The sequence below is a fragment of the Anabas testudineus genome, chromosome 8 (assembly GCF_900324465.2).
Source record: "Anabas testudineus chromosome 8, fAnaTes1.2, whole genome shotgun sequence".
NCBI lineage: Eukaryota > Metazoa > Chordata > Actinopteri > Anabantiformes > Anabantidae > Anabas > Anabas testudineus.
In genome coordinates this window covers 5,839,343-5,853,016 of record NC_046617.1, presented here as the reverse complement: position 1 = coordinate 5,853,016, position 13,674 = coordinate 5,839,343, and the positions used below count along the sequence as shown (strand labels likewise).

Genomic DNA, 13,674 nt, shown 5'->3' with positions numbered 1-13,674 from the left:
AGCCAAGAATCTGCAGTAGAAGATTCCCGGTCAGATTGACCTGACGTGTGACGGATTTTTGTTTTCCGAGGGTAACACAAAATAAGTCCATCTGCATTTCAGCTTGTTTCCATTTTTCTTCTGCCTCTCTGTTTTTCATTCATATTCATTCTCTTTGCTCTGGAAACTGCCATCGGGCTCAGAGGCAATTTACGGTACCTTTGAACATGTCCTTAACGGTACCATCATGCGTCCATCAGTGCCACCACGAACACGATTTTATTACTCAATTTGATTCCATACAAGGTTCATTCCCCACATTTCTTATGCATCGTGGGCTTAGCTCAGGCAGAAAATAATCTGGACAGCGAGGGCTCTGTATTACGGTGCAAACAGGATAAAGCACTGACAGATTTCAGACCGGAGGACTAGTGAGCTGGGAGGACAGGGAGAAAGAGAGATTAAGAGCTACACCATTGTTTACCTCCTCCTCTAAGGTGCTGGATACTGTGTCGTTTATAAATGTTGGGAGCTGTTATTGGTTACCTCGCAGGCTTTGGGGAAAAGAGGAAAGGAAAATGAAAGAAAAAAAAAAAAAAACTTTGGGAAAGACCCAGGAGGGGGTTCGATACAACTTTAATAATGCGTAGCAGGAGCTAAATGAGCCATTCTGCGGTACTTTAAGACGTCTTCCCTCCCCCCATCACCCCCCCCCCCTCCCCGCTACCACCCTCCGCCTCACCCCCCCTCACGGTCTCAGGGCCTGAATTATTAAAAGTGTTGTTTTCCCTTATTGCATTGCAGCAATGTGCCTCGATGCTAGAAAAGAGCTGCACATTCTGGAGTTGGAATGCTAAAAGCAACCCACCTCCAGTGGCACAGCCAGGGCAGGAGGCTAGAGAGCATGCAGCTAGGGAGCACAAGCATAAACACATGTATCTAAATATCCACAGTTACCACTCTCAGATATTAAGCAGGTTGTAAACAAACTGCTTTGTAAACAGGGTCTAACTATATTATATTGTTTTTTATTATACAGCGCAGGGCTGCAACTAATGACTACCGATTAATCTTTAAGTCTATTAAATGTCATAAAATAGTGAAATATGCTCCTGAATTTCCTAAAGGTAATGTCATTAAATAGCTTTTGTCCCCAACCAGCAGTCCCAAATCTAAAACTACTCTGTTTACTGTCACGTTGGACGAAGGAAAGCAGTAAATACTACTACAATTAAAAAGCCGGAAAAAAAAAAAAGATGTTGGGAACATTTGACAGTTTAGCTTCAAAACAATGACCTTTCAAAATAGCTGAACACTGTTTTAGTGTCAAACTACATACTGATTAAACCATTTATCATTTCAGTTTCAGTCCCATGTATTTTAATTGCACTAATCTGCTTTACAAATAATTGAATCTCTAACATCCATAAAGGCTTTTAGCTTTGTTTTTAGATGCAGATTCATACCTCAACTTATATTCCAGTAGATTTTGGACGTTGATCAAAGTTTATACTGCAAAGATCTCTTATTTTATCAAAACACGTTTCGTCCATTGATTAGTCCCTGCATTCTGCTTGTTTTGAAATACACTGCTCAAAAAAATTAAAGGAAACCCTTTTTAATTAGAGTTAAGCATCAAGTCAGTTTAGCATCAACTTCTGGGATATTCATCTGGTCAGTTAAGTAGCAGAGGGGGTTGTTAATCAGTTTCAGCTGCTTTGGTGTTAATAATATTAACAACAGGTGAACTAGAGGGGCAACAAGGAGACGACCCCCAAAACAGGAATGGTTTTACAGGTGGTGGCCACTTATATTTTTTCCCTCTTCATCTTTTCTGATAGTGTTCTTAGTTTTGCATTTGGCCAGGGTCAGCGTCACTACTGGTAGCATGAGGTGATACCTGGACCCTGCAGAGGTTGAACAGACAGTCCAACTCCTCCAGGATGTCACATCAATACGTACCATTGTCAGAAGATTTGCTGTGTCTCCCAGCACAGTCTTAAGAGCACAGAGGAGACTCTAGGAGAGCTGGACAGGGCTGTAGAAGGTATGCATGGTATGCACCTGGTATTTGCTCCTTTGTGCAATGGGGAACCAGATGAGCACTATCAGAGCCCTACAAAATGACCTCTAGCAGGCCACTGGTGTAAATGTGTATGAACAAATAATCAGAAACAGACTTCATGAGGGTGGCCTGAGGGCCCGACGTCCTCTTGTGGGAACGGTGCTCACTGCCTGGCACCGTGGAGCTCGATTGGCATTTGCCGTAGAACACTAGAATTGGCAGGTCTGCGACAGGGGCCCTTTGCTTTCCACAGATGAGAGCAGGTTCACCCTGAACACACTGGTTCACCCTCGACAGACACGAAAGGTCTGGAGAAGCCGTGGAGAGTGTTATGCGGCCTGTTACATCATTAGCATGACCGGCTTGGTGGTGGGTTGGTGATGATCTGGGGAGGCATATCCATGGAGGGACACACAGACCTCTACTTGCTACACAACAGCACCCCTGAGTGTAATTAGGTATCCGGATGACATTCTTGGACCAACTGTCAGACCATGCTCTGGTGCAGTGGGTCTTGGTTTGCTCCTAATGACAACAATGCCTCACCTCATGTGGTGAGATTATGCTGGGTGTCTTTGATTAGGATTTTAATTTCCATCAAAAAATGTGGCATCCTTTTGTCCCTAACACATGACCCAGTCCATATCAGTATTGTAGCGACCCAGAGGTGGGGCACATTGTTCTGTTGGTGTTTGACTGTTCCAGTTCCTGTTATGTGTTATGTGGTTCTTCTAATTGGTTCTTTTATTTTGTAGTGTATATAGTTGTGTGATGTCAGGTGTGCTTCCGGGGGTGGGGAAGAGAAAACCCGGGAGAAACAGGCGGGAGATTGAGTGCTTCCGGAGTGACTGAATGGGGGAGCAGAGACCTGTTGTCACTGTTTGTTCTTCTGATAAAAATAAAAGAGTTGTTCACTCTGAGGCTCGTCACATTGGTGTCAGAAGTGGGATATTTAACCTGTCTTGTTAGACCGGAAAGAGCGAGCCATGGAAGAAGAACTGCGGGAGCTGGAGCGAGCTGTGCTGGAAAGCAGCCTGCTTCTGGATAGACTGATGCGGGCGAGACCAACGCAGGGCTGCCGCGATCCAGACCAACCCGACGGCTCCAGCGTCCCCAGGCCTCAATTACACAAAATGAGCAAAGCACGCAGTGGTGAACAACCATCACAAACAGAGACAGTCCCTGACAGCGCTGCACCGAGTCAGACACCCAAAACACCGGTCAAACTCCCGAGGTTCAACGGGCTGACTCCCCTGGAGCCCTACCTCGCTCAAGTCCAGCTCGCCGCGCTGCACGGTGGGTGGAGCGGCAAAGACACGGTGACACAGCTGGCCCTGGCTCTGGAGGGTCCCGCTCTGCAGGTGCTAATTGATGTGGCACCGGAGCAACGGCAGGAGCTACCGGTGATCACCGCGGCGCTGGAGAGACGCTTCGGACAGCGGACCTCGACAGAGCAGGCTCGCGAGCAGCTAGCCAGTCGTCGGCGCAGTGAGGGGGAGAGTCTGGGGACGTTCGCCGCCGATCTGCAACTCTACTCGCGGCGCGGCTACCCCTCATTTCCTGCCGCCGCCCGGGAGGAGCTGAGTTTGCACGCTTTCCTGCGGGGGCTCACGCCGGAGCGGCTCCGCCAACACGTCCGCCTCTCCATGCCTGGCTCTCTGGAAGAGGCGCTCCGTGAAGCAGAGCGGGCCGAGGAGGTACTGAGCCCGAGACCATCACAGCGGAGGCTCCCGGACCAGCCATCGCTGGCGCGGGCAGCCGAGTGCAGCGGTGAGATGGAGACTTCAGAGGAGAACGTCAGCCGAGCTCAACCGGCTGCTGTTCCGGCGCGTCGGCCTCGCCGGGAAGACAGCGGCTGTTTCCGCTGTGGTGAACTGGGACATTTTGCCCGTGATTGCCCCGCCCCCTCGCCGAAAGCTAAGGCCGGGTCACCGCAGGGAAACGGCGGCGGAGTGAGGCGGTGAGGGGACACTCACTCCAATCAGACACACCCCTCTCCGGGAACTTTCACACAGTGGGTCGCTGTGGATTTCTTAAAGGACTATATGTGGACTGTGTTATAGAGAACCAGCAATGTCGGGCCCTGGTGGATACGGGGTCTACCATCTGCTTGCTGCGACGGGGGTTTCTCCCGGGGACAACCGGTCCACTCCCGGAGGGGTGGACCTCCACTGCAACAGAATTAATGACTGTTACTGGGGAAAAGACTGTGATGCCAGGGAAACGGGCGCTGCAGGTCGCTGTTGGGGAGCAAGAGGTGAGCCATGAGTTTTGGCTTGCTGACATCCGCGACGACTGCATCATCGGCCTGGACCTGCTAACCCGCTGGGGTGCGCGTGTTGACGTGTCGGGGCTCGCCCTATGCTTCGGCACGGAGACCGTGCCACTTCAGTCGGGCCGGAGAGGGAGCATCAAACCCCGGGGACGCCGGGCTCGTCGGCGCGCTGAGGCCAACGCACTCAAGCCGTCACCTCCATCAGCCAGCATCCCGACAACAGAGACCGCCGACGCTGTGAGGGAGCTGGGTCAGCGGAGCGGCGCACATCTGGGAGAGCAGCAGAGAGAGCAGCTACAGCAGTTGTTAGCAGAGTTTGTGGACATTTTTGCTGCACGTGATGAAGATTGCACCAGAACAGGGCTGGTGCAACACCACATCAACACCGGTGAGGCCCAGCCCATTCGCCTGCGACCCCACCGGCTGCCTCTCTCCAAACGCCAAGCGGCAGCGGAGCTGATCACCGCCATGGCCGCGAACGGCATCATCGAGCCGTCGGACAGCCCCTGGGCGGCCCCAGTGGTGATGGTGAGGAAGAAAGGGGGTGGCTGGCGGCTCTGTGTGGACTACAGACGCCTTAACGCCGTCACTCTAAAAGACTCTTATCCACTACCCCGCATCGATGACGCTCTGGATTATGTGGCGGGGTCGTGTTGGTTCAGCTCCCTGGACCTGAGGAGCGGTTACTGGCAAGTGGAGCTGGCCCCGGAGGCTCGAGCCAAGACGGCTTTCACCATCGGCCAGGGACTGTGGCAGTTCCGGGTCATGCCATTTGGACTGTGTAACGCCCCCGCCACCTTTGAGCGCCTCATGGAGCGGGTGCTGAAAGACATTCCCCGGAGCCGCTGTGTGGTGTATCTGGACGATCTGTTGGTGCACGCCAGAGACTTTGAGGGTGCGCTTGCAAACCTGCGGGAGGTCTTCACCGTCATCCGTCAGGCTGGGCTCCGGCTGAACCCGGCAAAGTGCAATCTGCTGGCCAGAGAAACGGCGTTCCTGGGGCACGTGGTCAGCGAACACGGGGTGTCCACAGATCCGGCCAAGGTATCGGCAGTCCGGGACTGGCCGACGCCCACCACCGCCAGTGAGCTGAGGAGCTTCCTGGGGCTAGCCTCCTATTACCGGAGGTTCGTCCGGGGCTTCGCCACTATCGCCAGCCCGCTGCATCGGCTGACAGAAAAGGGCAAGCGATTCGAGTGGTCCAGCGCCTGCACCACTGCCTTCCAGCAGCTGAAGGCGGCCTTGGCCGACGCTCCGGTCCTGGCTCTCCCCGATCCCCAGCAGCCTTTCATCCTCGACACCGATGCCAGCAACGTGGGGGTCGGAGCCGTCCTCTCCCAGGGGGGGGAGGCAGGTGAGAGAGCGGTGGCTTTCTACAGCTGCAGTCTGAACCGAGCAGAGCGCAACTACTGTGTGACCAGGCGGGAGTTGCTGGCAGTGGTCCTGGCTGTGCGGCACTACAGACCCTACCTGCTTGGCAACCGGTTCACTCTGCGCACTGACCATGCGTCTCTCACTTGGCTGCTCAACTTCCGGCAGCCTGAGGGTCAGGTGGCGAGGTGGCTGGAGGTGTTGCAGGAGTACGACTTCGAGATCCAACATCGGCCGGGGCGACAGCACAGCAACGCCGATGCCCTCTCCAGGCGACCCTGCGCTGCAGAGGAGTGTCGTCACTGCCAGCGTCAGGAGGAGAGGGAGCGAGGACCCGAGGCAGCCACCGCCCGCCTAGGAGTCGACAGCGCAGAGGCAGAGCAGCTGTTCACTGGGGAACAGTTACGCCATCACCAGGGAGCCGATCCTGTGCTATTAATGGTGAGAGGCTGGCTGGAAGCTCAGCAGCGTCCAGACTGGCCAGCAGTGTCTGCAGAGGAGCCTGAGGTGAAGGTCCTCCATTCCCAGTGGGGCAACTTGGAGCTTCACGACGGCGTGCTGTACCGACGGTGGCGAGCGCCAGACCAGGGGTCGGACAAGCTGCAGCTTCTGGTTCCTCGCGCCCTGCGGCCCGAGGTCCTCCAGCTGGTCCATGGAACGGCAGGGGCTGGTCACTACGGCAACACCAAAACGATTCGCCGTCTGAGGCAGAGGTTCTACTGGCCTGGCTGTCGTCAGGATGTGGAGCTCCACGTCCAATGCTGTGACACCTGCACCGCCCAGAAAGGACCCTGTCAGCGCTCCAGGGGTCCGCTGCAGCAGTACCTGGTGGGAGCCCCGATGGAGAGGGTCGGGGTGGACATTCTAGGGCCGTTTCCCCTCACAGAGTCCGGTAACCGCTACGTCCTCGTTGCAATGGATTATTTCACTAAGTGGCCAGAGGCGTATGCGGTGCCGGACCAGAGCGCTATCACATCAGCGCAGAAACTGGTGGATGAGATGTTCACCAGATTTGGGGTTCCTGCAGAGCTCCATAGTGACCAGGGGCGTAACTTCGAGAGCCGGCTGTTTAGTGAGGTGTGCCAGAGGATGGGAGTGAGGAAAACACGGACCACTCCACTTCACCCACAGAGCGACGGGTTGGTGGAGCGTTTCAACCGCACCCTGGCCACCCAGCTTGCCATCCTGACCAGCCATCACCAGCGAGATTGGGATCAGCACCTGCCTCTGGTCCTCTGGTCATACCGGACTGCTGTACAGGAGTCCAGCCAGTGCACCCCTGCTGCACTGATGTTTGGCAGAGAGCTCCGCACCCCAGTCGACTTGGTCTTTGGATCGCCGCCAGAACCGGAGATCGCTGGCGGCCCGGAGATGGACTATTACAGGCGCCTTAGAGAGAGACTCAGACTGGTGCATGATTTGACCCGACGCGCACAGAAGGACGCTGGGGTCAAGCAGAAAAGAGCGTATGACGCTCGCTGCCAGGGGCGCACATTTGCACCCGGGGACAAAGTGTGGGTGTATTGCCCGGTGAGAAAGAGGGGGATCTCACCGAAGCTCTGCAGCCACTGGCAAGGGCCGGGGGAGGTGTTGGAACTGCTGTCGGAGGTGGTCTTTCGGGTTCAGATGCCTGGTCGGCGGCGGAGGGTGGTGCTGCACCGGGACCGGCTGGCACCCTACCACCCGCTTGCCCCGACTGGGGATGAGGACGAGGGTGAGGACGACCCTCCACCTGTCATCCCCGGTGACAGTGACAGAGACACTACAGGACTTGGGACATTTTCAGACACTGGGGGTGGGGATCAGGAGAGACCGGCGCGTCAACGGCGCCGGCCTGATCATTTAAGGGACTTTGTTGCATGGACTGAGGTTAGTGGGGACACTTAAACCTCTTAGCGGGGGGCTGTGTAGCGACCCAGAGGTGGGGCACATTGTTCTGTTGGTGTTTGACTGTTCCAGTTCCTGTTATGTGTTATGTGGTTCTTCTAATTGGTTCTTTTATTTTGTAGTGTATATAGTTGTGTGATGTCAGGTGTGCTTCCGGGGGTGGGGAAGAGAAAACCCGGGAGAAACAGGCGGGAGATTGAGTGCTTCCGGAGTGACTGAATGGGGGAGCAGAGACCTGTTGTCACTGTTTGTTCTTCTGATAAAAATAAAAGAGTTGTTCACTCTGAGGCTCGTCACAGTATAAATATCTAGCATGATTTTTTTCCCCATGATGTGTTTGCAAAGTGTTCTTTAAATTTCTTCGAGCAGTGTAAGCAGATTGTTTTTCCTTCACTTATTTTGCAATCTAGAAGAGGCATCATATCTATTACATGAGTGAGTCATGTGCTCTGATACGCTGTTAAAGTCTTGATGGTGCAGAACTATATCACAAGTTTATCCCAATTTATCTAAGTGCGCATTTATGTGTACATTTTATAAAAACTCAGAAAAGAAACATTAAGCTTAAGTTTGAATCTGGGCATTTAGAATAATTTATAAGCACATTCAACCCTGAAATATTGGTAGGTGCATCAGCCTTGAAATCTATGTTGGCCAAAATCTCCATGTACATCTGCACCTACATAAAAAAAAGCAGCTCTGACTTGCAGCCAAAAGAAAATTGAGCCAGACTCAACTAGGCATCACTGACTTAATAAAACAGTGCACTCTTCTTCTCCTCTTCTGCTCTTGTAGGTAGTGTTCACGCCTGGCGATACGGGTATTAAATAATTCGATGCCTGTAGTTAAACGCTTTATTGTGAAACACAAGTTTCCAAAAACAGATTTCAGTGAAGGAATAAAAAGTTGTAGATAATGCAAAGTAGACCGTAGGTTGCATTCCTCTACCCCTCCCTGCAAGCCACACACATACACCCACCCGCCCACCCACACACGCACACACTAACGCACACTTTAATCACACAATTAATAATTAATCAGAGGTTGGGCTCAATGCTGTCGAGTCTGCAGATGAGAGAGCATCCAACTGCTGAGAAAGGCCCTAAAAAAGCAGGATTAACAACCCCCCCCAAAAAAGGATTATCAACAGATCATCATGAACCAATAAGCAACATGCCATCAGTTTAGGCTAAACCCTTATTAAATGGGAGAAAACTACAGATGCTGCAGTGATACTAGCATGCAGTGTTGAATCCATTTTTTAGAACCAAAAAAATAAATAAATAAATAAATAAATAAAAACCCAGCGACTCTACAGCTCTGCAGAGTTTGTGAGGGGGAAAATTAAGCTGTCTCCTCTATGTGACATTTTCTACATGCAAATATGGAAAAAATTGATTATGTGCGCTGTTTGCTGCATGTAAACACCATTAATAATACCATAACAAAATGGTTATGGAAGAATGTGTTTTCATGGTTTGTCCACCGTTGTCTAACACTAAAGTGCAAGTGTATTATACTTCTCCGGAATTGATCACGAACACACACGATTGTTTTGTTCAATTTATTTTTTCCCAGTGATGTATTAAATATTTTAAATATTTTCCAATGTGTTAGCAGAGTGAAAGTGAGCGCTTTACAGTCTGTCCTCTTTTTTTTTTTTCTGTTTTAGTCCTGCATTTTGTCTGTCTTCCCAGTGTTGCAGCAGAGAGCTGAGTGTTTACCCAGCTGTAATTACAACATGCACAATGACCTCATTCTGCTGTGTCAGTAGCGGTAATGTATAGCGCTTGATCTGAAACTGCAAAGAAAAATGGTATGCACTTATTTTTAATATGCTGACTACATTCCCGGCATTTTTTAGACATGGTCGTGACGGCAGATCAGAATTTGATATAAGCAGCCGTGCTCCTATTCATCTGACAAGGTCTCTCTGCCTTCATATGCATTCAATAATGTGAAATGATATTAGCTGTAGGAGCTCACTGACTGTACACCCAGGGTCTCACGGTGTCTCTCCGTCTCTGTCTGTATCATGTTCTTTATCTGTTCCTCTCCTTTACACACACACACACACACACTCACACAGAAGAAATGGAAAGAAAAAAAAAACGGGGGGAGGCTTGAACCATGGATAGCAACAGCAGCAGAGCAATCACACCGAAGCAATGCCCCCCACGCCTGGCCCATTAATAACAGTAATACGCACACCGCACCCAAGCCAGCACTGCCGAAAGCACCACTGACACTTTAATGGGCATTTTTTACTTTTGTTTTTAAATAATGCATGTGCTGCTTGTCAGCACTGCTTCACTCCACCCCTGGTGTGCCTTTGTGCAGCGTTCCTTTGTGCAGAAATTACAATAGAGACCTGTGCTTTCTGTGCTGCTTTCTCCATAAGCCGCATTCATCACATACATGGGGACGTCTGGGCGCAGTACATCACACTCCTGGGGACGTGTGTGGGCATGCATGTGTGTTTTTGTTAACGAAGGCTGCTCATTGGCACTGAGTTAATTACAGTAAGGGTCTTCCAGTGTGTCGAAGCTCAATGGACAGTGGACACCACTAATTTAGGGAGAGGGTTGATACAACATGCTTCACAGTGTCACACATGCTACTGTTTGATCTTTTTGATTTACCTTTTATTTAATTGAGAAAGTCTCATACGGTTGAGAGACAAACACATAACAGGATTCAGGTTTTTGCTTCAGTAGTAATTAAAATGAGTCCACATCCACCCTTAACATGAACATGCTCAAAGTTTATGTGCTTCACATCAAGACCAGTGGGTAAAACAAGTTATTTTATTTGTTTTCTTAATGCCTCTGTTTTTTCTAGCAGCCTTTAAAAAAACACACACACAATTACCACAACTCAAGGTTAACCATCAGCAGTTTGACAAACTGAAGCAGTCGAGTGGAGACCGGTGAGACTAGACAGGGAGGGCTAAGCAGCTCAAAAAGTTTCTAGAAACACATTTTTTGGAGGTTGCAGCTTAAAACGTTAAAAGGATGTACTCACTGTTGACGTCACTGGAGACCCAGGAGAAAACACAGGAGAGACCAGTCCAGCAGTGAGCAGCAATTTTGGTGACGCAATGACACCCATTCAAATCTGGTCAGCGATTATACTATTTACAGAAAGACTCTGATCTGAACAGTCGTGGTCGCTCTGTGTTTTTGTTTTGTGTGTTAGCCTCTTGTTTACTGTTGTTTCTTGCTTAAAGCAACGAAACACTCCTACATATATACCTGCTGGTAACTGAAAATAGATTAGGTTTTTATTTGGTTTGTGATCACACATTCTTCTAATTTGTTCCAGAGCAGGCTCTGGGTGCATTATGCATGATAAAACGTAATGGGAGATATTTCGAAAGCTTACAATTTAATAACCACTTACCTCTGTTAAAATCACCAAATGTTACAATTATAATAATATGTATAGCAAAGCCCCGGGAAGGCCACTTTACTTTTTATGATAAAAGTAACCCTTAATGCATTCAGAGACAGAAGTTAGTGGAACAGCTTGTCCAGACCAAGACAAGAAACAGCAGCAAGTTACAGACAATCATAAAACATTTGTAAAATCATAAATTAATCACAATATGGGTGCATCAGTCACTGGGACTAAAAGGGATTCTTATCTGCTCCATAAACCTCCTGCACACAAGCCACGAGGGCGGTTTGTTTCCCTGTTCGAGATGGTTGTTGGGTTAAAATCCTCACCCCACATTGTAGAACTAACTATTGTTTAGATTCTTGAATGAGAACGTGCATTGTCATCTGATTTTAAGTAATATCTTTGCTGTGCCATTTCCAGTCATGTGCACAGAACAGGTAGTGCTCTTGAAAAGGCTTGAAGTGATATGATTCTTTTTTTTTTTTCATGGCTTTGTTGTAAGATCTGAAGAATTTCCCTCTTTTCGCTATTAGGTTTTATTTTTTGTGTCTTTTACAGTCTTACTGCTGCATACTGCCACATATTACACCTTGTTTGCTTATTTGCACTGTGTTGTTAGATCAGATGTGCAACTTCATTGATTCCAGACAAGGTACCTATCTGTATTCGTCATTACATGTAAGGTCAACGAACTTCTGAAATCAATATTTATAAAAATCAATGCTGCATTTCCTGTTATTTCTCTTCCTGTGACTGAATTTAGCTTTTTTTTTTTTTTTCCCCTCTCTCTCAGAGTAAAGTGTCTTACTGATCGAGTGCATGCAGTTGCCTGCTGCTGCTTCCCTGTCTGTTTCAATGACGCCCACCTGTGTGTCTCTGTGTCCCTGCAGGAAACACATTGTGTAAGTCAGGAAGCATTGCTGTTTTCGGGAACGTGGTATACAGCGGACTGCTGAACGATCACCTCTGGCATTTGGGAGTGCCCCTCTTTACAAGACTGGTAAGAGCAGCAAGCCCCTCTGTGCACACTTACCTCCATTTTGTCTGAAGAGTTTCATGTGGCTCACTTGAACCCAAACAGGCTTCAGGTGCAGAATTCCCCAACGTCTCTAATGGGTTGCTTTTGATGCCTGCTCTGTTGACATGTCTTAGTTGAAGTTTTACTTCGCGTACAGGATGTGACAGTCCTGTGCTGTGAATGTAAGAAGAGGGAGCCCCACCACATCTTAGCACCTTATTTCACATCAGACTTTTAAAAGACTTCCGATGCTCTCTGAAGGATTGAGCTTCAAGTAGGAAAGTCCCATGTGAGCCGTAACAAAGGAGTGTCTTCTCATCCTGTAAAACACACGTGAAGCCATACTGTACATGAATTCATTTTTACTCCACTTGAGGCTGGCCTGGTGTGTAATTTGCACTGGAAAAAAAAAAACGGACTAAATAATTCATGGAATTTAGTTTTATAGGAAAGCCTAAAAAAAAATTACAGGATTTTAATTAAGAGCTGGAGCAGTCGAAGCCTGTGTTAAGAATTAATGATAAATGTCTATTCCTAATTGTCAAAGGGAAATTGAATGTTTGTTTTACACTTACTCTCGCTGGTGCTGGAATGTGAGCTACGGTACAGAAGGGATTCTTGTGAACGGCACGGACCGCGAGGATCTCAGAGCAATTTTCCAACGGAAAAAAAGAAATTCAACACAGCACTTTTTCTTCCTGTTAATTACCCTCCGTCTAAGCGGGTCGCAAGTTTTCATCAAAGTTTGTTATTGAGTAAATCTGTCGTTGTAGCTGTCATTTATGAGTTGGGAATTATTGTTGATTGGTGCACAAGGGTTGCATATAATTGGGTTACATTAAATAGATAATTCAGCTGATCTCATAAATGTCTAATGTGAAGGCTTGTTCGATTATCAATTAAAGTTGAATGGAGATGCAAGAGGCTGTTAGGATTCCAGTTGGGTTTGCTTGTGTTGCAAGTGGTAAAGCTTTGGAATCTCTCACACCACAACTGTAAAAGCCTGCAGCTTGTGAAGAGCACCTCAGAGCAAGGACAGGAATGATATTTGATATGTTCATGGTTAGAAAGTTACCTCACGATAGCTTCTCAAATGTCTAGAAGAAATATAGAATTTAGCCTTATATAAAATGTGCTGTCTTACAATTACTCCTATGTAGATAGTTCCTGTAATGAATCATTCTTAAAGAGGCAGTGCACTTCAGTATCAGTTTACCCACCAAGTTCAGAGATGCTCAGTGGTTGCATAATTACAAGTAAGTGTGGATCATCTTTGTCAAGCTCTACTGATGTATTAGTGATGTCATCAGGGTTACTGCAGCAAGCACTCAGGCTTAATACTGTTACAAACAGTAGGTATAAAGATTTAAACATGTCAGCATCTTCCAGGCAGAGAGGATCTAATGGTGAAACTGGATTGCATTATGGGAAATGTGGCATTCGTTGTTTATAAAACTTGACCTGGGGAAGGGACCACAAGTCGCTTTGGTCTCTGCTGTTTTAAGTTTTATTTCGTCTGTCACTTGCGAGCGTTAAGTTTCTGTGTAGACCTTAAACGCTGTTCACTAATATGGTACAATACTATCACAGAGTTTATACACTTAATCTAATATAGACCTGGATAATCACAGATTGTAGTCACAGACCACACACGTCACTCATATTGTGAATCAACAA

The 13,674-nt window shown here is 48.5% G+C and overlaps 1 protein-coding gene across 2 annotated transcripts in view; it reads left to right on the top strand.

Annotated features, from left to right (window-relative positions):
- Window positions 1–13,674, top strand: part of LOC113158366 (RNA binding protein fox-1 homolog 3-like) — a 327,372-nt gene that overhangs the window by 210,924 nt on the left and 102,774 nt on the right. For both annotated transcript variants that reach the window (XM_026354255.1, XM_026354263.1), the window contains one exon: window positions 11,870–11,979. In XM_026354255.1, the coding sequence (XP_026210040.1) occupies window positions 11,870–11,979 (110 nt within the window). The remainder of the gene's footprint in view (window positions 1–11,869; window positions 11,980–13,674) is intronic.